The 26,027-nt window shown below is 38.0% G+C and overlaps 1 protein-coding gene across 5 annotated transcripts in view; it reads right to left on the bottom strand.

The window, feature by feature from the left end:
* SPIDR (scaffold protein involved in DNA repair) overlaps positions 1 to 26,027 on the bottom strand; it is a 418,420-nt gene that overhangs the window by 273,327 nt on the left and 119,066 nt on the right. For all 5 annotated transcript variants that reach the window (XR_011995736.1, XR_011995737.1, XM_072729264.1 and 2 more), the window contains one exon: positions 19,580 to 19,680. Coding sequence is in view for 3 of the 5 variants with exons in the window: in XM_072729264.1 (XP_072585365.1) it covers positions 19,580 to 19,680 (101 nt within the window). In the remaining 2 variants the exon portion in view is untranslated. The remainder of the gene's footprint in view (positions 1 to 19,579; positions 19,681 to 26,027) is intronic.

Genomic DNA, 26,027 nt, shown 5'->3' with positions numbered 1-26,027 from the left:
TTACCTTCAGATGTATCCCATTAGGCTAATCTATACAGTGTCTTGCTTTAAAGAATATGGCCTACTATTCTGTGAAACTGGTATTTTTTTCTTTCCTTTGGGCCTAAACCACCAGTAAGTGCCCACCATTCCTTTTTCCCTCAGTCCTCACCCATCATGTACTTACACACAAAGACACAGGAAGACAGACAGACAGACACACACACACACACACACACATACACACACACAAAGGTTGGGGGTACAGCACAGCAAGCCTCAGGGATGGACATCAGGGGATTTTAAAGTCCCCCTGCTTTCAGTACAGGTAGGAGCTGTCCCTTAACAGATACTCCGACATGGTTACCATTAGCTGTGATTGTTACAACTCTCCTGGTTGTACTCACTCTGGATTATGGTAGTATAATCAAGTCACATTTTAGTCTTTTTAAAGGTATTTTATAACTTTTCCCTCCACTCCTCAAAATGATATGTGCCTCTAGTACCAAAATGGTCCTACGTGTATGCTTTTGTTAATAACTTGTGAAATTTTAAATAGTACCTTTCATTAACTCGTCCTATTCTATTAACTTCCGGTGCAGGCATGTGTGTGTGTGTGTGCGTGTGTACACAGATACACAAAATATATGAATTTATACTTATGTATAAAACCAAAGACTTTAAATGTTTAAAGAAATAGGAATAAAAGAATTCATATAGAAAGCATACCACAGGATCTAGTAATTTCTATCCATATATATACATATATATGAATAGCAGCTAAAACAGTTCTTAAAAATGGAAATCCCAACCTTGTAAAATGAAAAAGGCCTAGAATCCTAGGAGTACATTTGAATATCTCTATCCTCAAGTTCAAATGACTGGCTACAGTGCTTCTTATGCTCAGCTAGGCTCTCCAAATGCCAAAAGAAACAGGATGGTATTTTGGTGGCTTCAATATCCCCACTAGACATCTCAGCTTTCCCCAAAAGTTCATTCCATCCCTCCAGGGAAGAGTCCACTCCTATTCTGGCTGAGAAAAAAAAATGCAGTCTGACTGGGCCTGGTGGCAGGCAAGAGGAGATCAGATGACAACGGTCAAGCAAAGAAAAGACAAGGTCTTACACCATTGTGTAGACTTGGGTTATTTCCTCCGACTATGATGGGAAGCCAAAGAGGAAGGCACATAATCTGCTTTACTGAGAACAGACTGAGGACAGAAAGGAAGACGCAGCCCAGTTGGGAGGCTACTATGGCCAAAAAAAAAAAAAAGCAAACAGGTGGCCTTGATGGGGAGAATACTGGTAATGTAGACATCAGTTTTGGATATATTAAGATGCGATGAGATGTGTCTTAGTTATTACAATAGCCTGGCCCTAAGTGACTTCTCCAGTCTAGTACCTGGCCATTCTAATCTATAGTACGTAAGGCCTACTACAGGGCTCTTTTTATGTATAAGTTTAATAATAGCCACCCCTGTGCTTGAACCGTTTGGTTATCCACTTGATAAAATCCAAACTACTTTCCATTGTATAGAAATATCTTTGTTACTTTATCTCTTGCCAATCTAACCTCAAATTCCCCAGCTCTACTCAAGTATTTTTAATTATTTCTATTATTTCTATAATAATTTCCTTACTTTTAAGAAAGAGTTTCATCACCATCTCCCTGGTGAACTCCCTGAACCCAACTTTCTTTTCCCATCCAGATGAGTTTATTACTCTTCTTTATGTTATCATTGCACGTCTCACTTACCATTATTTTCACACATAAAATGAATAGTTTTGTCTACTAAACCGTGAACTCAATGCAGTATCTAAGTCAGGACTAATAAATACGTATGGATAAGTCAACTCTACTACAAATTGATGTAAAGAACATTGGGAACTATTTTATTAGTCTTAGTTTCATTGTTAACCAAGATGATTGCCCCTTACCTCAACTGGATGTGATATGCATCTAAAGAATGTAAATTAACTGTGATTCAAGTGCTGCTCTAAGAAGAAAAATAAAAATATATTCCAAAATCAAATCCAAGTGATGTTTTATCTATTCACTATTTGTATCTGAAAACCACTGTTTTCTTCATTAACATGCAATGAAATCTTAATTGTGGGGATCTCTGGGAGGCGCAGCGGTTTAGCACCTGACTTTGGCCCAGAGTGCGATCCTGGAGACCTGGGATCGAATCCCACGTCGGCTCTTGGTGCACGGAGCCTACTTCTCCCTCTCTGCCTGTGTCTCTGCCTCTCTCTCTCTCTCTCTCTCTCTGTGACTATCATAAATAAATAAAAATTAAAAAAAAAAAAGAAAAGAAATCTTAATTGTGTTGTTCGTACATAATCATACTATCTTTTCTTTTGAGAGGTTATAACTATGCCTAATTTTACCAAGGATTCCCAGATATCTAGCAATATTGTGGTCCTGTGAGTATTCAATGTGTGAGACTCTTATTAGTTGCAAAATTGCATTATTATTGTTTGTTAAATAAAAGCTAGTTTCTGAGTAAATTTTATAAGCTGCCATCAGATTCTTTTCATAGATAAATTCACAATAAAACTCAGAAAGCTCCAAAGCAGGAGGTCCAGGTTGCCTAAAAACTATATTCTGAAGAAATTCACATCTTTACCCTGTAAACAGCAAAATTACTTTTTGTTTAAAATTTATGTTCTCCCATAAAATTTTAAGTCATCTGGCAATGATGAACAGACACATTTGTTAACCACAAGTGCTTACTGAACTATAAACAATTGTGCTTTCACTTCTTGATTCCACATTTTTTTTGCCTTTTCACCCAGTTTAAAATATTCTTCACCAAAAGCCACAATAATCCTAAGCATGAAACAGAAATCTGAAACCCAACTCTTAAAAAAAAAGAAAGAAAGAAAGAAAAAGCCTAGATAATACTGACCAGGCGATCAGAATGTTCATTGCAGTCTGAAGCAATGAAAACAATCAGAATTTAGCAAAGCCACCTAGAATCACAGTGTCACAGTACTACCATCAGAAACATTACTGTGACTTTTTCTGCCGAGGCAGCCTACTGTTTTGGGAGAGGGTGAAAGGCAATAAATGGTCTGGTTTTTTAAGAAATCTAGGTAAGGAAAAAGTATAAAAAGGTTCCAGGAAGACAATGGATCCCTAAGCAAAGGTTATATAAAAAACGGACAAGAGGGATATTCTGGATTGAATGTCTGTGCCCCCCATAAATTCATATGTTGAAGTCCTAACTCTCTGTGTGGCTGTATTTGGAGATAGGACCTCCAAAGAAAGTAATTAAAGTTGAATGAGGCCATTCGGTGGGGCTCAGATCTAATAGATTAGTGTCCTGGTAAGAAGAGGCACCAGCAATCCCAATCTCTCTCTACCAAGCATAGAGCAAAGGCTACAAGACCACACAACCAGATAACTGCTGCCTACAAACAAGGAGGAACAGAGCTCTCACTTGAGAAATGACCGTGGTAGCACCCTGATCTTGTACTTCTAAGCTTCTAGAAGTGTGAGAAAAAAAAATTCTGTTGTTTAAGCCACATAATCTATGGTATTTCGTCATGGCAACTCAAGCTGGGTAGGGCTGTAACAAATACCTAAAAATGTGAAGTGGCTTTAGAGCTGAGTTAGAGGCTAGAGGAGTTCTAAGGTGTATTCTAGAAATATGTATGTTAAGGATAATTCTGGTGGGACATCAAATAGAAATGAAGAGGAGATTATGAGAAACTGGAGGAAAGGGGATCGCTATGAACTGAATGTTTGTATCCCACCAAAATTCATATGCTGAGGTCCAATGGTGGTATCTGGAGGCGGGGCTTTCAGAAATAACGAAGTCATGAGGATGGAGCTCATATGAACAGGATTAGCCCCTTATAAGGAGAGACACAAGAGAGATGATCTTTCTTTTTGCCATGTGAGGATATAAGCAAGGTGGCTGTCTACAAACCAGAAAGTTGGCTTTCACCAGGAACCGAATCTACTGGCACCTTACGCTTGGACTTCCCAGAATCCAGAAGTGTGAGAATTAAATACCTATTGTTTAAGCCACTCAGTCTATGGTATTTTGTTATAGCAGCCCAAACTGATTAAGACAATAATTGTTATAAAGTGGCAAAGAACTTGGCTGAATTGTGTTCTAGTGTTTTGCAGAAGATAGGACTTGTGAGCCACAAGATTAGATTATTCAGCAGAGATTTCTAACCAAAATGTAAATGGTATATAGCCTGCATCCTCCTGAATTAAGAGTAAAATTTGAGAGAGGAGAGATGAATTGAAGAAGGAATTGTTAAGCAAAAAGGAAGCAGCACTTCAAGACTTGGAAAGTTCTCTGCCTGTCCATATTGCAAAAAATAAAGCATTTTGGACAAGAACACCAAGGGTGTGGCTAGACTATCACTTGATAGTGAGACTGCACAATGTATGAGCAAAAATACTGCTATTTGAACTGAGGAGACAGACACTAGAAGTAATGAAGGAAGGCTGTCAGAAGAGGACTATTCTTTTGTGAATATGCATCATCTTTCAAAAAAGGGAAGGATGACTCTAAAGGTGCTGCCTGCCACTCAACCCTAGGCCCAGCGGGCAGGGCTGATTATTTCTCCTGGTTTTCAAAGGATAGGTGTACTTTTTTGGTTTAGCTGGGTCAGTCTGCCTCCTCCTTGCCTCAGTGGTGAGGCCTCTGCAGAAAGCTGTAAGAGCAAAGGCCCTACTGAGCCATAGAGGTAACTCTGATATCCCAGTAGACCTGGAGGGCAGAGCACTGAACTAAAGGAATTTTCCCTGAGCCTTAAAATCTAATGGAATTTTCCTTGGTAGTTTTGGATTTACTTGAGACTTACCACCCCCTTCTTCTTTCCCATTTCTTCTTTTTGAAATGAAATGCCTATCCTATACCTGTCCCAGCATTATATTTGGAACCACATTAACTTGTCTCGTTTCACAGGCTTATAGCTATTAAGGAATTATGCCACAGGATGAATGGTTCCTAGACTCCCACCCACCTATGATTTAGATGATATTTAGAGATGAGACTTTGGACATTAGACTTGGGAGTTGATGCTGGAATGAGTTAAAACTTTAGGGGTTGTTGGGACGAAATGAATATGTTTTGCATATGAGAAGGGCATGAATTTTGGGAGGCCTTTGGCAAATGCTTTGGACTGAATGTTTGTGTCCCCCCAAATTCACATGCGAGGCTCTAACCTCCAGTGTAGCTATACTTAAAGATGGTGCTTCTAAGGAAGGAATTAAGGTTAAATGAGGTCACAAGGATGGGGGCACAGATTCAGTAGGATTCTAAGAGGCACTAGCGATCTTTCTTCTTGTGCACAAAGAGGTCATGTGAGCACCCAGCAAGATGCAGCTATCTATAAGCCAGGAAGAAAGCTCTCACTGGGACTGGATCATGATGGTTAACAACCTGATCTCTGAATTCTGGCCTCTGTGAGAAGAAATGTCTGTTTTGTAAGCTCCGCCCCCGCCCCATCTGTAGCACTTTGTTATGGCAGTCCAAGCTGACAGAGGGAGACAGAAGCATTCCAGGTTAATCTTTCCAATGGGTGAAGTGTAGAGGGCCACCAAATGTGAATAATGCCCCTGCTACTCTGAATACTCAAAGCAAGGCCCTCTTTATCAAAAAAACTTCCTCATTTAAAATACCTTATTTCATAACACTATAGGTAATATTCTTGGCTCAGAAAATAGGTTTAAAGTGGTACCCAAAAATCACACTGAAAACAACTTTTAAAAGCTCTTACGGCTAAAGAAAAGTAGAGAAATAGATATCTAAGTATCTTTTTTATAAATGTAACATCAACTGAAAAATAGATGTGTTGAGAAAATTTTCAGGCATTGTAACATAGCAAATTACTAACTGGATGATTCGAAGAGTGCTGTAGGGTTTAGAGGCTCACACCTACCTTCCTCTAAACAATACTGAAGAAGGCGAGAACTGCATGTACATCTGTACAGAAGAGCACACCCTCTGCAGGTGGAAACACTATAAACACACTTACTGATGCACTCATAGAATCCAGGGTGCCTCTACTGCCTTACTATTCTTTTTCTTTTTAAGATTTATTTATTTATGATAGACATAGAGAGAGAGAGAGAGAGAGAGAGAGAGAGAGAGAGAGAGGCAGAGACACAAGAGGAGGGAGAAACAGGCTCCATGCCTTGGAGCCCGACGCAGGACTCGATCCCGGGACTCCAGGATCGCGCCCTGGGCCAAAGGCAGGCGTTAAACCGCTGAGCCACCCAGGGATCCCCCGCCCTACTATTCTTGATACGTATTCCAAAACCAATCCTCAAACCTCTCCTCTCCTGTAACAATTATTTAGAAAGGATATTCTAATGAACAACTTCTAATTCATTAGCTGAGTCACTTTATATTAGGTCAAAATAGGCAAAATCTACAATTAACCAGAGCAGCGCATGTCCTAACGAGTACAGCAAATTCACAACTACTAAACAAAAGTAGGTATTTCAGTCTTGGGTGCTATATCTGTTCAACAGGAGGACAGGAGAAGGGAAAGGAACTTAAGGATTAAAATGAGATGATGTCATGAACGTGTCTCTCTTGAAAGTCATGCAGCGAGAGACCAGACAGTTCCAATCATGGAAAAAGTGCAAAGGAAGCAAAACACGTGCAGGGACTCCTTCGTGAAAAATGCTCAGAGTGCCTTTACATGGGAACAGCACACAAGACAAGGTAAAACAGCAAGACAGAATTTTAAAGTCAGAAGAACCCAAGGCCTAACAAATTCAACTGTGATCAGTAAAGAAAGTGAGGCACAGATCACCGTGCCCCACATGTGCCCACATAGGCTTTGGGCTCTGGCACAGCTGAGGCCAGAACCAGCATCTCCCGAGGACCGTGTTTGCACTCAGATGTCACGTAACATTTTTATATTCCCACTGACATCTATTTATTTGCATCATAAACACCTCCTCAGTTACCAGACACTGATGGGAGCTGCTGGGTAAGCCCTATGCATCTGCAGCACTCTGCTCAGCTATTATTCACTTATACTCTGTGTCATTACAGTATAACACAATACTGGCAGTAAAAGTACAAAGGGACAAAAGTCTATTAGGCCCAGTAGCCAAATGCATCATGAAGGACACAGCTGAGCCATGAAGGAGGTGTTCAGCATCACGCACAGGTGTGGGGAAGTGGGAAATGAGACGACATCAGGTAGGCTGGGCACGTGACCAAGAATGCCACACAAGACAGCCTAAAGGTGGTGAACACTTATTCCAAGGGTAATAAGCAGTCAAAAGAAAAAGCAGAATCATGAAATTATCAGATTTGCCTCTTAGGATGATGACTGTGATAGGCTGAAAATGAGGAAAGGTCAGTGGCAGGGAGACCAGATGGAAACTGACACAATCATCCAGGCATGAGAGAATTTGAGCCTTAACTAGTAGCAGATGTGATACATGAAGAGCTCTGACTCGAGAGTTCTGAGGCTGAATCATCAGAATATAGGGGCGACATGGATTGAAAAACATGTATAAGAAAGTCTTAATGGAAAATAGCTCAATTAAGACCAAGAAAGGCAAGTGCTGGGGCACGCTGGGTCTGTGGAAGGTGCAGAGTTCTTAGGTGCCGGTAGGGTTGGGGCTGGCCAAGAAAGGCACCAGGACACAGAAGGACCAAACCTCCTCGGGGAGGCAGCATGCAGATCCTCGATTACCCATCAAGGCCACGAGGACAGGAAGAGGGCCAGGACAGAAGTCTGAGGAACATCTGCTGAAGTTGCACACAAAAGAGGAGTCAGCAAAGAACCAAGAAGGAAAACGAACATGGGAAGAGCAAACCAGGAGGGAGGGTGCCTAGCTGTGTGAGTACTGCAGGAAAAAACTAATTAATGGAAATGAAGCATCACAGTAGGACGAAAAGGGATATGAGAGTGGGCCTCCCCACCACTCTTATATATCACTATCACAAAACAAAAGCGCAGCTTCCAATTTTTTACAACTTTACAAGGCATTTCACTAACCCAAGAACTTGTTTATTCTGTTTGCAGGTTGAAAAAGTTCCTATTTGGTAACAGAAAAATTTACTACTGCATCTAGTCAGAAAGGTAGGTAGTACTGTGTGATAAGCAGGAGCAGCGCTCTTAGAGCACTTTCTTTCATTAAGATTCACACTGCATGGGCTACCAGAGCAGGGCCACCTTCCTTGGCAATCCCTACTGAAAGACGAGGAAAAAGTCAAGTCGAGGCTTGTACTTTCAAAGAGTCTTCTCCAGGAAGCAGGATCCCAAATGGAAAACCTATAACCCCTTTGAAAACAAAATGAGCTAAAGAAATTTAGAAAACTAGATTGGTGAAACGGTCAAGATGACAAACAAGATTTCTAGCATTCACAAATGCCAGTCTGCTATGAACTTAGGCTTGAGGGTAAAAATGACGACTCAAGAGAGCCAAAAATAAAAAGAAAATTGCTGCCCTGCCAATATCAATACTTTACTAATTGTTGAAATCAGGGCTTTTAAGATGTAGATAATGTTCATCATTGACAAGGTCCCAATTTAACACTATGAATGAATTTTTGTTTACTGAACTACATATAGAATTCAACAGGAAACATGTTTTGCCTGCTATACAATTCATTCAGAATGGGCCAACTGTGCAGTCTTATTTTCAGATCATTTACAACAGAAAACAGACATAAAGATTTTTTTTAAAACCTCAGGCCTATGAGAAAACAATCTTAAAACTGGAAACTACAATTTTTCTTTTCATATAAAAAGAAATGGAGACAGCATAGATTAAGTAATCTACAGGGAACCCAAAGGCATCACTGAATTCTGCTGTGTTACCAAACCACATTTTATAGATTTTTTACGTAGAAAAATTCACAAGACATAATTTCTAAGAAATGAAGGTAAGAATGGATTGGCAGACGCAGCAGAGGTGTGACAGAGACACTAGCAGAGAGCTGAGTGTGGTAGTATTTCCTCCTCTATTTCTCAGGACCCATCATTTATTTTTAATGAAGTTATGAAATAACATTATGAAAGTCAAGAGTTCAAATATGAACCCTTCATATTCCTTGTCAGCTTACACTTACAATGATCATTGCAAATTATAGTCATTTAGGACATGAAATCACAGCCATAACACTGGACAAACTAATACCATAGTGGGTCTCCCAACCTGACTACCTCAGCCCAGAGAATTCATGTGAATTCTGAATTGTTCTTGCACAGGATGGCAAGAAGCCATATTAAATACGATGGCTACAGCAAAATTTGGGTAGGGGTAAAAAAGAGGAGAAAAAAAATAAAGCTTCGACATGTAATTGCCTTTCTGGTTTTACTGGCTGGAGGAAGCTGGAGATAAGCCAGAGACAGATCCCCTGAGCCCAAAGGAAAGGGGAAGTCAAGAAAAGGAACTACAGCCAAACTGGAGTCGACCCACATGGAGCAGGTCACTGCAGTGTCCCCTCACTGGAAACTAGAGTGGTAAATAAGGTATACCAAACTTTAAGAAAAAGAAGTTTGACTTTTTAAAGACTATGTACTCTAAAACAACAACCCTTCTTCAATCCATGTCATTCTCATTCTGTAAGTCTAAATACATTGTTTTATAAACTTGTCCTATTTTGCCCCAAATCCCGTCTCCACAGAAACAAAATACTTATGAGGCATAAAGTGTTGCCCAAAATTACACAAATTAAATAAACAGCTCACAACAGCTCTCTTTCCTAACTTTAAAAACACAGCTACAGGAGACTTAGATTAAACCATATGTATTTCCTAACAATTATTTCTTGTCTAAATAAAGGGCTTGTAGTTTGCCAATCAACTTGCTTTGATAGAAATAATCAGCCCACCATTTTCTACCCCAAATTATTCTTTAATTGTGAGATAATATTGCAGCAAAGAAATTAGGTAAGTCTTTTGAGACACACACATATTTACACAGGATTCTTGGCTATTCTTTCCACTCACACCACTGTTTCTGGATAGAAAATGCTGGCCCTATTAGAAATGACAAATACCTACCATTTGCTTCAACGTGGATGGAACTGGAGGGTATTATGCTGAGTGAAATAAGTCAATCGGAGAAGGACAAACATTGTATGGTCTCATTCATTTGGGGAATATAAATAATATTGAAAGGGAATAGAAGGGAAGGGAGAAGAAATGGGTAGGAAATATCATAAAGGGAGACAGAACATGAAGACTCCCAACTCTGGGAAACGAACTAGGGGTGGTGGAAGGGGAGGAGGGCGGGGGGTGGGGGTGACTGGGTGACGAGCACTGAGGGGGGCACTTGACAGGATGAGCACTGGGTGTTGTTCTGTATGTTGGCAAATTGAACACCAATAAAAAATAAATTTATTATTAAAAAAATAAAAGTTTTTATTTATGTTCAAAAAAAAAAAAAAGAAAAAAGAAAAGAAAATGCTGGCCCTGACATTCCTTCTTCCTCTCTAGACCACTCAAGTGGTGAGTCTGAAAAATGGGCTCCCCAGACTCAGAGGAGTCCCTGAGAGCAACAAGAAGGAGGCAGGGGCCTGATTTCTGCCTGCCTGTTCCCAACAGGGCCAGCGGGACCCTGCTCCTCAGATCCTGCAGCCACTTCTCCTGGGGTTGGCCAGAGGGACGCTGGGACAGTGGGTGGCCCAAGGGCCAGGGTTCTCTGAGACTCAGCCCTCCTTTGCATCGGGAGCACAGAAATGCCTATGTAAGGTCTGTGCAGGTAACAAGGAGAGCTCCAGGGAGAGTACCTAATGGGAAACTGTGGTGGTGTCAGAGAACAAAACCAAGCCTCTGAGCTTCTTCACAGCTGCTTCTGCTCAAGGACAAACAACAGCTTATACTCTGCATTTTGAAAAACTGCCCCAATGGAAAAACCAGTCTCATTATTAAGCTATTTGCCTCCTGATACAATGGTGCACATTTTAGTAACTGATAAGTAAAATCCAGGGTGCTATTTGCTACTTCTCACTTTTCTTACTAATTATAAAATATATTTGATTCTGATCAATTTCTTCTTTCATAAACGAAATATTTAAAAAGAAACCCTGCCCCAACACCTTTTCCAATGATAACCTTTGTTGATGGTTTTCTACAATTTATTTTAAAATATTTACTAATATGTCCAAACTGCTATACAATGTGAAGAAAGCTTAAAGGCATTGGTTAGAATTGCTCCAGAGCACTATTCTGAGTATTTTATTATACTTAATCATCAGCACAAGGAATAGTATATGGATTATTTCAATTTCTTTTGAAATTGTATAAATAAAACATTCTTCAAGGAATAATTCGCTGTAATCATTCTATTCTACAATTCCTAAGGAATAATATACTTTATTCCTTCTAGTTTTGTTTCTTTTGTCTAATTTTCCAAAAAGCACTTGAATAAGTAAAGTTTCACAGACATTATTAAAACATCTTCACACTTGACGGGATGAGCACTGGGTGTTTTTCTGTATGTTGGTAAATTGAACACCAATAAAAATTAATTTAAAAAAAATCTTCAAGTGCTAAATACTGTTTTGTTTCCTTCTAAAGACTAAAGCTTTACTATTTTAAATAAGGAAGCAAAAAAAAATTAATTATAATGCTATAATGGGGTCAGACACTGTGTCAGTGACGGAAGCATATATGTTGCTTAATAAAAATCTGGATGAACGAATAAAAGAAACGAGTAATAATAATGGTGGTTATAGCAGTACCTACTTTATAAGCATGTGTTAAGCTGCATGCCTATGATTTCTGGTCTTTCTTCTTTATGTTTCAACACAAGATATAATTTAAGAAAAGGAAATATTCACATGGCAAAAGACATCTAAATAAAAATTCTGTTGTATCCACTGCATCTAATGCATAAACCGTTTTCCAAAGGTGTAAATTGTACTTTTATATTTCATTACCTGAACATAATATATACTAACGTAAATTGCCTCTTACTGGTCTTCAATAATAACCTAAAGAAATCTTTCAATTATAATGATTTTGCACAAAGGAAAAAAAATTAAAATATGGGCTATTCAGGCCAACAGGTACATGAAAAGATGCACATCACTAATCACTAGGGAAATGCAAATCAAAACCACAGTGAGATATCACCTTGTACCTGTTTGAATGGCTTGCACCAAAAAGAACAATAATTAATGTTGGCAAGAATTTGGAGAAAAGGAAATCCTTGTGCACTCTTGATGGGGATGTAAACTGGTATAACCTCTGTGGAAAACAGTATGGAGATTCCACAAAAAAATAAAAAAGAGAAATACCATCTAATCCATCAATTCTATTTCTGGGTATTTAGTCAAAGAAAGTGAAAACACTAACTTTAAAAGATATCTGCATCTCCATATTCACAGCAGAATTATTTACAATAGCTGAGACCTGGAAACTACTTACGTGTCCATCAATAGATGAGTAGATGAAGAAAATGATATGTGCACATATATACACATATACATGAGCACACACATATACACTGGAAAAAAATATATATGCACAATAGGATGCTACTCAGTCATGAGAAGGAAATCTCGCCACTTGTGGTAACACAGATGGACCCTGAGGGCACATGTTAAGTGAAATAATTCAATGATCTCACTAATATGTGGAATCTAAACAAAAAAATCAAAACAAAACCAAAAACCAAAAATATCCCCAAATAACAGAGAAAGACATCAGATTTGTGGTTACCAGAGCTGGAAAGGAGCAAGCGTACGCACACACACGTGCACATGTGTTGCAGGGGGGAACTGATGAAGATTATTAAAAACTGTAAACTTCTAGTTGTAAGATTAAATAGTACTAGGGATGTAACCTACAAAACTGACTACGTCAATGCTAAAACAGTAAATTCTAGTTCTCATCATAAGTAAAAAATTTTATCTTTTCTTATATCTACATAAGAAGATAGATGTTAACTGAACTTATTGTGGGATCATTTTATGATATGGCAAATTTTTATGCTGTATGCCTTAAACTTATTGATTTTCTCACTAAAACTAAGGAAAAAACAGAAACAGAAAAAAATTGGACTATTCAAAATCTCAGTTAAACAAAACATAATTTTTCTGGCAAAAGTTAAGAAAGAATAAAACCTCCAATGTTTCATAATTAGTTAGCTAATTGAAAACATTGATTCTCGTCTTCAGTTGATTCACTAACTGAAGTGATCTTAAACATCCAAAAAAACTTAAAAACAAAAAACAAAAAAAACCCCACATTGTTTAACAACTGACAGTGAAAAACAAAGAGTAGCAGCCCTATCTCCATCCCCAAATCAGTTTTCCTCATTTAACAAACAATTTCTGATTCTTTGGGACTAATAATAGAACATTTTGGGTACTTTTATGATCTGGAAGGCATAGTGCAGCTCTGAAGTGTTCTGGAGACAATTAGTGACATGAAGAAGTGTGTAGGTACTGCCTCACTCGGTGCCTGGCAGGAAGGAGCATTCAGTGGGAGCCATCACTTAAATTATCTGCATCAATGTGAAATCCGGTCTCACCAATTTGCATCAACTCTGAAAAACTTTCAAGTCTGGTATCCAGAAATAAAAGAAGAAATAATAAATAGCAGATTTTTCCCCTAAATTCAGAGGCCATTCTCTGCAGGAGAAACAAACAACAAATAAAAACCCCATAAAAAAGCAACAAAACCTTTGAAGGGGACATGTATAATAAAATATGGCATTGGAAAAACAGTAAGGCAGTGAATATAATTTTGTAAAAGTTATGGTTGGAAAATGAAATGTTCTCAATGAAAAGTGACTAGGAAATTAAAATAATAAGATAAATGAGAAAACAGTAACTCCTGAAAAGTGAACACATTTACTTTAAGCAGATACCCTAGTGGTGCATAGTTAAGTCATCTAATAGGGTCTGGCAATCCAGTAACTGTGAATCCTACGGAGACTCAGCACCTCATGGAGCTGAGCCAGCATGGGCATTCCACCAACTAACTGAGGAGGGGCCCTGAGGGGCTGGCTTGTGCCGTAAGTGGAAAGCAAGGGTTCCCTGATGGCAGTATCAAGATGCTACTGGGCAGTGTGGGAGAAAGGCATTATGGAAGCCACAGCATTTTGTGGCCTACTCTTCACAAAATTTCAGCTGACCTTGACCCAGTGGCAACAGGCAAAAAAAAAGATAAAAATGCTAATACAAAAGCTGTTAAATACTAATACCAATATGAATAAATAAGTCTGTTCTTTGCTCTTATAATACTAATTGAAGTTCAAGACAATATATTTATTTTTTAAACTTTTTAAGATTTTTATTTATTTATTTATTCATAATAGACAGAGAGAGAGAGAGAGAGAGAGAAAGAGAGAGGCAGAGACACAGGCAGAGGGAGAAGCAGGCTCCATACCCGGAGCCCGATGCGGGACTTGATCCGGGTCTCCAGGATCACGCCCTGGGCCAAAGGCAGGCGCCAAACCACTGACCCACCGAGGGATCCCCAAGACGATATATTTATGTTTGCAACACACACACATGCATAGAAAACCTGTATCATTTTTTACCTTCACAGGTATATCAGAAGCATCCTCAAGTGAGATCGCACACACACTCTTAGTGACCACTCTCAACATATTTGATAGCCACATGCTGAAGAAAAAGATAATTCAGAGGGAATTCTGCTTTGGACACCAGTAAACGCTACTGTACTTCACGGATTTTACTTGTTTCTTTTTCTTCCTTACAATCTTTCTCAAATTTAGAGTGAACTTTTCAGAACAAAAATCTCATAATGAAAAATAACTTATCTGAAGAACGTCTTTTTTTTTTTTGGTTTCATTTAACTTTTTTTCCCCCCATTCTCTTCCTAAACAATACAAGGAGTTCACAGGAATTATCCATCTAAGAATATTCTTAACTATTTTTAGTTTTAAAAACTTGAATATCAAACATATTGTGAAAATATTTGTCACATTCTTATTAAACACAGGCTGAGCAAGGGAATCAGGGCAGACTTCACTACACTCATGTTTTCAGAACTCAGTCATGCCCCGGGCATACATTATCGGTGCCTACCTGGATCTGCCTCCCAAAAATCTATCTAGAAGGAGATGGAATATGATCACAGGCCACTGAGACAGACTGATGCAAATCTGGTTTTGTGACCTGCTGGCGAGACACACAGGGCTGTGCCTATCCACATTCTCTTCATCTTTAAGTAGGATCAGAAGACCTAACTGGAAGGGTAATCGTGAAGATTAAATGGATTAACAAATCCATGAAATGCTTTGGATATCACATAATAAAAACTGGCCATCACAAAGCAATGTTGGAAAACTGTTTCCATTCAGAAAGGAAGAAAAATAAAATCATCCTTTCCCATTCCACAGCCACATTTCAAAATGTGTATTTCTAAGGCATCACATGGAAGGTGGACAAAATACACAGAGGGGATTATTAAGTACAAACGTTCAGTTATAAAATAAGTAAGTCATGGAGATAAAAAGTACAGCACAGAGAATATAGTTAGCATAGTCAACAGTATAATGTAACAACACTGCATAGTGACAAATGGCAACCACACTTACGGTGAGCACTGAGTCATGCACAGAACTGCCATATCAGTAAGTTTGTTGTACACCTGAAACTAATATAATGTATGCTAATTACACTTCAATAAATTTTAAGAAAATCCAATTATGGCCTCCAGACCCTTAGTGGTCAGGCCTCTGGCCCCCTCTTCTCTGCCTGTCAACTCACACACCCATCTACATTAGCGTTCATATGCCGCACACACACTTCTCTGTTCTGTCGCCAACCTCAGTCCCTTCTTCTTAGTGATGACGAAAAAACAGCCAAGGAAATAGGCACACATTTAAAACTTGTTCAAGGCTAAGAATCTTAATATATGACTTTTATACTGAAATATACTCAAAGGTATAAACAGGGAAAACAACAATGATTCTAAGTGGAAGTTATAAAATAGCTCAGAAAAAGTAAATTAAAAAATGAAATCTACAAAGATGTCAAAAAAAATTATCCTATGTTAGAAATATTCGTTGAAATATTTGATACTAATATGCAATGTCTTATAAAGCTAGACATGCACTTATTATAACACCTGGTAATTGCTGCCTCAATCCTTTGTATCAGAAAAATAAAAACCTGTGTTCACTCAAAACCTTGTACACTAATATTCATAGCATGGCACCTTTATTTGTAATAGCCCAAATATGGAAATGATCAAAATGTCCCTCAGTTAAACATATTGGTACATCCATATCATGGGCTACCACTCACCAGTAAAAGGAAGTTAACTACCGATACACATACAAACTTAGATAAATCTTGAAGGAATTGTGTTGAGTGAAAAAAGCCAATCCCAAAAGGTTATACACTGTATTATTCCATTTACTTAAATTTTTGAGATGACAAAACTATGGAAATGGTGAGATTAGTGGTTGCAAAACGTAAGAAAGGAGGGTGGGAAAGAAGTGTTTGTGGCTATGAAAGGGTAGCCTGAGGCATTGTTGTGGTGGACTGTTCTGTATCCAGACTGCGGTGGTGCGCACCTGAATCTGCACATGATAAAATCACATAAGCAAAACAAACTCACAAGTACATGTAAAACTGATAAAATTTGAATAAGGTCAGTGATTGTATCCTGGATTAACTGTATCTTGAAGGAAATAAAGATGGACTGAGTACTATACTTCATATCTAACCAAAAACCAAGATGTGGTCCCTAAAATTACTACTAATCCTAGATTTCTCAGTAAACCCATTAGAAGGGAGAGCCAAGCCCAATGTATTCATCTGTTCAGTCAAAATTAACCTAATATGAACAATCCACTTCTGTGTGTAAGATATAAAATGGAATCTGACTTTAGGACTTATAAGCCGGAAGGCACATCCAAACCCTAAGGTGGAGGAAGAGCAGCTGATTTTGATTGCCTCTAAACTATCAGATGTGGTATGAAAATGACCTCAGAATAATGCTGTATCTCTTTATTCTCACCATCTACAAGTGCTGACTCTGTCCCGTAGCCATATGTGCTCCTACGCAGCATGGGAGTCACTGTTCGCAGGAGCTCAGTCGAGACACTTACATAGGAAAGTAAGAGGCTCAGAGACTTTAGATTAACCATATACAGAGTGTCATAAATCCATCACTGCATCTCAGTTGTTTCCTAGATTTTCATTCTTGGAATTTGGGGGTAGAAGGAGGACCTCTATTTAATATTTACAAGTTTTCCTTTTATTTACTCAATTACAAATATATAGAAATAAGAAAATATAACTTTCTAAACTGAAAGAAAAAACTTCTAAAAAAAAAAAAAAAAAAAAAAAAAAAACTTCTGCCAAGCCACAAAGTAAACAAAATAGTGCAATGTTCTTCCCAATACATGTTTATAATAAATATAAAAAGGAATGAGAAGAGGCGCCAGGGTGGCTCAGGCAGCTAAGGGCCTGCCTTCAGTTCAGGTCATGGTCTCAGGGCCCTGGGATGGTGTCCCGCATCGGGCCCCCTGCTCAGCCGGGAGCCTGCTTCTCCCTCTGCCTCTGCCCCTCCCCCTGCTTGTGCTCGCCCACTTGTTCTCCCCTCTCTCTCAAATAAATAAATAACCTTTCAAAAAGAAAAAAAGGAATGAGAAAAATAGCACGATGTATTACAAGACACCAAGGAGAGGATCTAATAGACCTGAAAAATAAGACATTGATGTAAAAGAAACAAAAAATGAAATCCAAATCTAAAAATGTTCAGACTTGTCAAAGAAAAATCTATTGAAAGGGCACCTGGCTGACTCAGTCAGCACAGCACATGACTCTTGACCTCAGGATTGTGAGTTCAAGTCTCATGTTGGGTGTGGAGCCTAGTTAAAAAAAAAAAGAAAAGAAAGAAAGCAAAATCTATTGGAGATGGGTACATTCATATACCAAATTAATGGATTCATTTTGGGCTCTGTGCTTTTTATTTTGCCTTTGTCTTTTATTCATGGTATAATTTATATCCCCAAATTATAAGGAACATTCCAAATAAGCTTTTTGGTGCTTATGAGCCAAATAAAAGGTCGTATTTCCCCTCTTCATTCCAGGCACACAGTCACACTTATTTTACTTGGTATTTTTCTATTCCAACTCTAGAAGATACCTCTACTCTGTGCTTTACACTTGGATCAATTCACTGTAATGAGAAGCCAAGGACAACAATGTAGAATGATTCCTGGTATATATCAATATGAATATCAACATGAATAATTAAGAAGGTAATCTGACATCTCCCTATCAAAATCATTAGATTTTAGGGGATCCTACACAAGATTCATGATTTACAAATTCAAATTTATGTCCTCTACTCCTTAAATCAGTGGACCTACACGTTGAAAGACTACATTTTCCCAAACAAAAATCACATTTGTATCACTATTTCTATTTTGCTGGTTTCTTAATCACTTGCCTTCTTTAATCTTTTCTCCAGCCTAAACAGATCATCTAATAAAAGCCCTAATAGATCAGTGAATAAGAACATGGACTACATATATAACCTCAATCTGGACTTACTCATCTACACCATATATTCAACCTACAGTTTTTGTCCCTGGAAAATAAGGAAAGCAAATTGAATCTTAGAGCACATTTTGCATACTAAATGATTGAATATGTAGTAAGCCCTCAACATTGTACCAACCATACAGTAAGCCTCCAAATGTGATACAACAATGACAGAGACAATGTTGAAAGAGAAAAGAAGGCAGACAGAAGCTATTTTTCCCCAATTATTTCCTAGGAATTTTTTTAAAAAGATTTATTTACTTATTTATTCATTCATTCATTCATAGAGACACGGCGGGGGGGGAGGGGAGCAGAGATGCAGGCAGAGGGAGAAGCAGGCTCCATGCAGGGAGCCTAACGTGGGACTTGATCCCGGGTCTCTGGGATCACGCCCTGGACTGAATATGACGCTAAACTGCTGAGCCACCTGGGCTGCCCTATTTCCTAGGAATTTATGTTCCAAATTAAAGTTTCTCCAAGTATTCTTTTTCAGCTTGAGGATATTTCCAATATTTCAAGACTATTAAGTCAACAAAACTCAGGATAAATACCATACTTGACACATAAAGTCCAATCTGGGGTGTTTTTTTATTCCTCAATGTAATACTAAGAACAAATCAGTAGAGGAGTGAAAAAATTACTTTTATGAGGCAGAATGTGGCCTCACTGAAAGAGCATGACACTGGCAGTCAGGTGGTTGGGGCTCTAGTCGGTTTCTTCCTCTAATCTGAGTAATCAGAGCAAGTCACTTCCCTCTGCTAGGCTACATACTCTGTCCATTCCCCAAAGAGGAGCTCAGACTAGAAGATCTCTAAGAACCCTCAAGAATCAGCATTCTAGTTTTTTGTGATGGAAAGCGAAAAAAAAGATGTGGCATAAACACTAATGTAGTACAAAGATGGTACTTCCAATATCTGGCCTTTTAAGTGTGCAGCGGCCAGACTCCAAGGAAAAACTAGGTATCCCTTAGAACAATTTCTAAGATCTACAGGACACCTGGAGAAAAGAAAAAGTCATGAAAATACTAATGATCAAACTTATATATCTTAATGTTAAATACTTTCAACTGGCACGTACTTAACCCACAGTCTCAGATGTCAGTGCAGGCCTTACCTGAAAGTGTCTTTTGGTAAGAAACACACTGATGTCTCCACAAAGAAATGGCAGATCTCTCTCGATTCTGCAGTCCATTTAGTCTTTCTGCTAGCCCGCCTCTGTTCAATAATTATAATGTATTAAGTTAGTTAAAAGAAAAACTTCAGAAGAGTTGAAATATTTATATTTTATACTCTCCAACCAGAGACAAATAGATAAAACATACAAATTCTAACTTACTTGGCATCACGCTCTCTTCCTAGAGGCCCAATCCTCCTGGATCAGTAACCTTTTTAAAGATTTCTTAGAAGCTCAGTTTCTTGATTCTTAGAAATGCAAGCTACTCTCTCAGATCAATTTGACTTCCTTTCTATTCTTTGTTTATTTATCCCATAAACATATACTGATGGTTTCCTGTTCTACCTAGCAAAGTGCTAGGGCCAGGGATGCAAAGAAGGCAATGAGCGATGCCATGGGGGAGCCTCACAAACTGCTTGGCAGACAGGGACAAAACATATAAATTAAAGTGCGGTCAGAATTGTAGTCAAGAATAACACCTGCAGGGCAGCCTGCGTGGCTCAGCGGTTTAGCGCTGCCTTCAGCCCAGGGTGTGATCCCAAGGTCCTGGGACTGAGTCTGACGTCAGGCTCCCTGCATGGGGCTCACTTCTCCCTCTGCCTGTGTCTCTGCCTCTCTCTCTCTCTCTCTCTCTCTCCCCTCTGTGTTTCTCATGAATAAATAAAATCTTTAAAAAAAATAATAACACCTGCAAATGCTGATAGAGAACACTCAAATAGAATTTGTTGATGGGCTTATTAATTGGACCACAGAGACAACTGAGTATTAATCACAAGCACACAACAAAGATACTAACACTATAAAAATAAAACTTCCATGTATGGCAGGAAGATGATTCATAAAAATGGACATACTTCACAAAAACTCTTACCCATCTGTGAATTATACAATATTATACTATATTATTATACTAATATATCAATTATATTATATTGTAGCATATACTAATACTATAAATATATAATTATGCACTGCTATATAATTACATTGTTATATATTATAAAATATGATATAACAAGTATATTTTATATTAAATTATATGTAGTTATATTAATGTATATTATTAAATCATATATAATTATATATCTATTGATATGTATATCATAAATACATATGGACATATATTATATAGATATTTTTTATTTTTTAAAATTTAAATCCAGGCAGCCCCAGTGGTTCAGTGGTTTAGTGCCATCTTCAGTCCAGGGCGTGATCCTGGAGACCCGGGATCAGGTCCCACGTTGGGCTCCCTGCATGGAGCCTGCTTCTCCCTCTGCCTGTGTCTCTGCCCCCCTCTCTCTCTCTGTGTCTCTCATGAATAAATAAAATTAAAAAAAATAAAATTTAAATCCAATTAATTAACATATAATGCATTATTGGTTTTAGAGGTAGGGGACATCGATTCATCAGTCTTATATAACACCCAGTGCTCATTACATCATGTGCCCTCCTTAATGTGCATCACCCAGTTAGCCTACCCTTCCCCCTTCCAGCAACCCTTGGTTTGTCTCCAATGATTAAGAGTCTCCTAATGGTTTGCCTGTCTGATTTTGTCTTGTTTTATTTTTTCCTTTCTTCCTCAATGATCTTCTGTTTTGTTTCTTAAAGGCCACATATAACTGAGATCATATAATAATTGTCTTTCTCCATACAAATATTTTTGATTCAGTAAACTACCTAGGGTCAGAGAAGTCAGTAGCTCCTAATACATCTGTGCTTTCAAGAAAACTGAGGATCAGTTGTTAACCAACATGATTACATGCTACATAATTTATCAATATATATCTCAAATAATTATGTACTAGCCCATTGATCATTTCACTACATTATCTCATTTTATACTAAAAAGATACATTTATTAAGAAAGAACAGACATCAATAACTACTTCATAGATGATAAAATCAGAGCTTAGAGAGAGGTTAAGGAAATTCTCCAATATTATATAACTAGCTAGATGAAGAAATAAGTTGTTGAAACCAGAAAAGACCTACCACAGTGCCCAGCAATTAAATCTTCAAGAAATAGTCACTGATCTTACTGATTTCATTATGATTTTTTACTTGTACACTATGCTTTTTCTAATGAAATGACTGAAAGATCTTATTTTTATACATATTATATATATTATCATACTACCTACTTTGTTTTTCTAGTTATTTTCCTATAGGCACTATTATTTCTGAATATATATATAAATATATGCACATATTATATATATTATATATAAACATATACATGCACAGTATATATAAATATACATATTTAAAATTCTCATAATCACAAATATGCCAAAGAGCCTGTACTGTACATATATGTCTATCTCTACTTAATATATGTGTCAGCTCTGCTTCATATCATTCTGTTTACAGAAAGTAACTCATTTATACTCCTCTAAACACTAGGTACCACTGTCATCCTCAATTTACACATGATAAACTGAGGCACTGAGAAATTAAATACCTATTCAAGGTGAGACATGTGCTAAATGGTACACCTCGATGCACAACCAGGCTGTCTGGCTCCAGAGTTCATAAGCTTAGCCTCAATGGTACAGCTACTGCCTCTTACAGAGTACTACTTAAAAAGAAACTCATAACGAACACAAGAAAAAAAAGCAAAACACTGTATTCTTTGTACAATGATCTAGACAGATTTGCCAAATGTTGATTTTCAATCCCATGACTGTGAAGAAAAAAAAAAGACAAAATGCAATCTGAAAGCAGTACATGGTTAAGGCCACATCCCCAAGTAAACTGTAGGAATTATGAGACAAAAAGTAAAAAGATAGAGTAAAAATAAATGCAGAACAGTTCTCTGCAGGTGGGAATACCTAGAGCCATAAGATGGAATCCACATTTGAGCTTGCTTTTACTCATCAGGAGTTGTACTGATGCTTCATAGAATATCTCTGCTCCAATCTGCCCAGAGAAATTCTCATGCAACAAACTTCAGAATGCAAACAGCAGGAGCACCTGGGGGGCTCAGCGGTTGAGCACCTGCCTTTGGCTCTAGTCATAATCCGGGGCCCTGGGATCAAGTCCCATGTCGGGCTCCCTGCATGGAGCCTACTTCTCTCCCTCTGCCTGTGTCTCTCATGAATAAACAAATAAATAAAATTTAAAAAAAAAAAAAAAAGAATGGAAACATCATGACTTCAACAATCATAATTCTAGTAAAAACATATACATTATTTTTTAAACATTTTATTTACTTATTTAAGAGAGAATGTGTGCAAGCAAGAGAACACCAGCAGGGGGAGCAGCAGAGGGAGAAGCAGACTCCCCACCGAGCTGGGAGGTCGAGGTGGGGCTCAACCTCAGGACTCTTGAGCTGAAGAAAGCCGCTTAACCTACTGAGCCACCCCCGGCACCCATTTTGCTCATTATTTTAAAAAGCCATGCAGGCAGTTCAAGAAGGTCCTGTTTGTATACATGCAAATGAACTTTTTAAAAAGTTCCATTGAAGTATAACTGACAGATTTACTAAGATAATTAAGGCAGTAGTGATTTGATATATATACACAACGTGAAAGGACTCCTCCCATCTGGTTAACTAACAAATCCATTACTACACATATTAACTCTTCTCTGTGTGTATGACAACACTTAAACTCTACTCTCTTAGCAAATTTCAATTGTATAATAAAATGTTAACATCAATCACTATATTTTATTTTCACACTAACAATTTTTTTTGTTCTTCAATCTGAAAATGCTTATCAAAGCACAAAGGTAGTAAGTAGCTCTTACTGTATTTTACTTTAAATCCTCAGAACTTATTCATCTTATACCTGGTACCCTTTTACCTCCATGTATACACAACTGGTATTGGCAACCACGTTATTACTCTGTTTCTGAGTTTGACTTCTTTTTTTGTTTTCAGATATCACTTGTAAGTAATACCATGCAGTACTTGTCTGTCTTATTTCACTTTGCATAATGCCTTGAAGGTCCATCTATGTTGTCACAAATGGCAGGACTTCCAGCTTTCTCGTGGCCATATAATACTCCTGTGTGTGTGTTTGTGTACACAACACATGTTATCCATTTATACACTGGCTGAGATTATGGTGTTTCCACATATTAACTATTTTGAATAATGCCACAATAAGCAGGGAGTGCAAATATCTCTTTGATATCCTGTTTTCATTTCTAATGGATTTATTACTGAACAGAGAAATGATGGGTCATAGGATAGTTCTATATTTAATTTTTTTTTTTAGAAACCTCCATAACTGTTTTCCATAGTGGCCACACCAATTTACATACCTACCAACAATGAACATTAGTTTCTCTTTTCTCCACATCACCACCAGCACTTGTTACCTCTTGTCTTTTTTTTTCCCCTAAGGATTTATTTATTTATTTTACAGAGAGAGTGCATGCACACGTGAGAGCAGTAGGAGGGACCGGGAGAAAGAAGCAGACTACCCACTGACTGTGGAGCCCAAGAAAGGTTTGATCTCACAACCCTGAGATCATGACCTGAGCTGAAATGAAGAGTCAGCTGCTCAACAGACTGAGCCATCCAGATGCCCCATTTTCTTGTCTTTTTGATGATAACCATTCTAACAGGTTATGAATGTCGACTTACATTATCCCAATGATTACTGATGTAGAGCACTTTTTCATGTACCTGTTGGCCACTTGTCAATCTTCTTTGGAGAAGTATCTATTCAGTTCTTCTGCCCATTTTTAGTTGAATTGTTTGGTTTTCTGTTACTGAGCTGTATGCATTCATTATGTATTTTGGATATCAATCTTTTAACGGACATATGATTTGCAAATATTTTCTCCCTTTCAGAAAAATGCCTTTTTCACTGTATCAGTGGTTTCCTTTTTTTTGGTGCAGAAGTTTTTCAGTTTGATGTAGTCCCACTACATAGATCATTGCCAAGATCTATGTCATGGAACTTACCCCCATGTCTTTATCTAAGAGTTTTATGGTTTTGGATCCTTAAATTCAAATCTTTGATATGTTTTGAGTCATTTTTTGTGTATTGTATAAGATCGTAGTCTAGTTTCATTCTTTTGCATGTGGCTGTCCAGTTTTCCCAAAACCATTTATTGAAGAGACTGTCCTTTCCCGATTGTATATTCTTGGCTCCTTTGTCACAAAGAAATTGATCATATATATATATATATATATATATATATGGGTTTCTCTCCAGACTTTCCATTATGTTCCATTGAAATGTTTGTCTGTTTTTTTATACCAATACCATACTGCTTTGATTGCTACGGCTTTGTAGTACAGATTAAAGCCAGGAAGTGTGCCGCCTTGGTTTCAAAACAAAAACAAAAACAAAAGCCAAAAGATTGTTTTGGCTGTTTGAAGTCTTTAGTGGTTCCATGAAAATTTTAAATTTGTTCTATTTCTATAAAAAATGCAATTGAAATTTTGATAGGGGGTGCACCAAATCTGTAGATGGTTTTTGGGCAGTATTAACATAACTAACAATATTAATTCAGCCAATCAATGAGCACATTTATTTTTGTCTTCCACAATTTCTTTCATCAGTGTCATACTTTTCAGTGTACAGTGCTTTTGCCTCCTGGGTGAAATTTCTTCATGACCTGACCCTAAGGGGGACACTCAACCACTGAGCCACCCAGGTGGGCTATTCTGAGTTATTTTATGTTACCAGCAAATATATGTTATAAGCATATATAGTGAACAGACATGAATTGACTCATCATTCTACATCCATCCCACTAGACTCTGTAATCCTTATGCTTGTCCCTCCGCTCCTATGGGCTCTCGTCCCCTGGCTCCCCTCCTCTACTTCCGTCCTAGAAACTGACAGAACAATTATCCTACTTTGTTCCCACAGAGTCTTCCTCATTATTCTCTAAATAGGCCTCATCTTTCCTCTCACATCTCTTTGAACCAAAGATCCCTTTCAGCCACTAGCAGCTAATCTCAGTATCTCAATTCTCAACTCGAATCCCAGTCACAGTACAGTCCTTACTCCTTATGTCTTGGGAACTCCTTGAGCCATGGGTCCCTTGCTTCCTCCCCTGCTAGTTCACTAACATTGCCATTGAGTTCTCAGTATGCACCGTACCTGCCCTTTCTTGACATAAATATTTCCTAAACAGACCCAAACCTGTGTTTTTCATTGTGACATTTACTCTTTCTACTGAACTCCTTTTTCCATGAAACTCTCTACTAAGTTTGCTTTTATGGCACTCCTTCCCACGGTTTCAATGTTCACTGAAATTTTGTTTTCAGTCGAGTCAAGGCAAGATGGCGGAAGAGTTGGGGTCCTCAACTCATCTGGTCCCACAAACTTACCAAGATAACTTTCAAAACACACTGAACACCTATGAATTAGACCTGAGATGTAAAGAGAGAAGAGCTGGAATGCTACAGAGAGAAAAGTTT

Source organism: Vulpes vulpes, chromosome 12 (assembly GCF_048418805.1).
Source record: "Vulpes vulpes isolate BD-2025 chromosome 12, VulVul3, whole genome shotgun sequence".
Classification (NCBI taxonomy): Eukaryota; Metazoa; Chordata; class Mammalia; order Carnivora; family Canidae; genus Vulpes; species Vulpes vulpes.
Note: the sequence above shows the minus strand (reverse complement) of the source record. Positions and strands in the feature narration are given on the sequence as shown.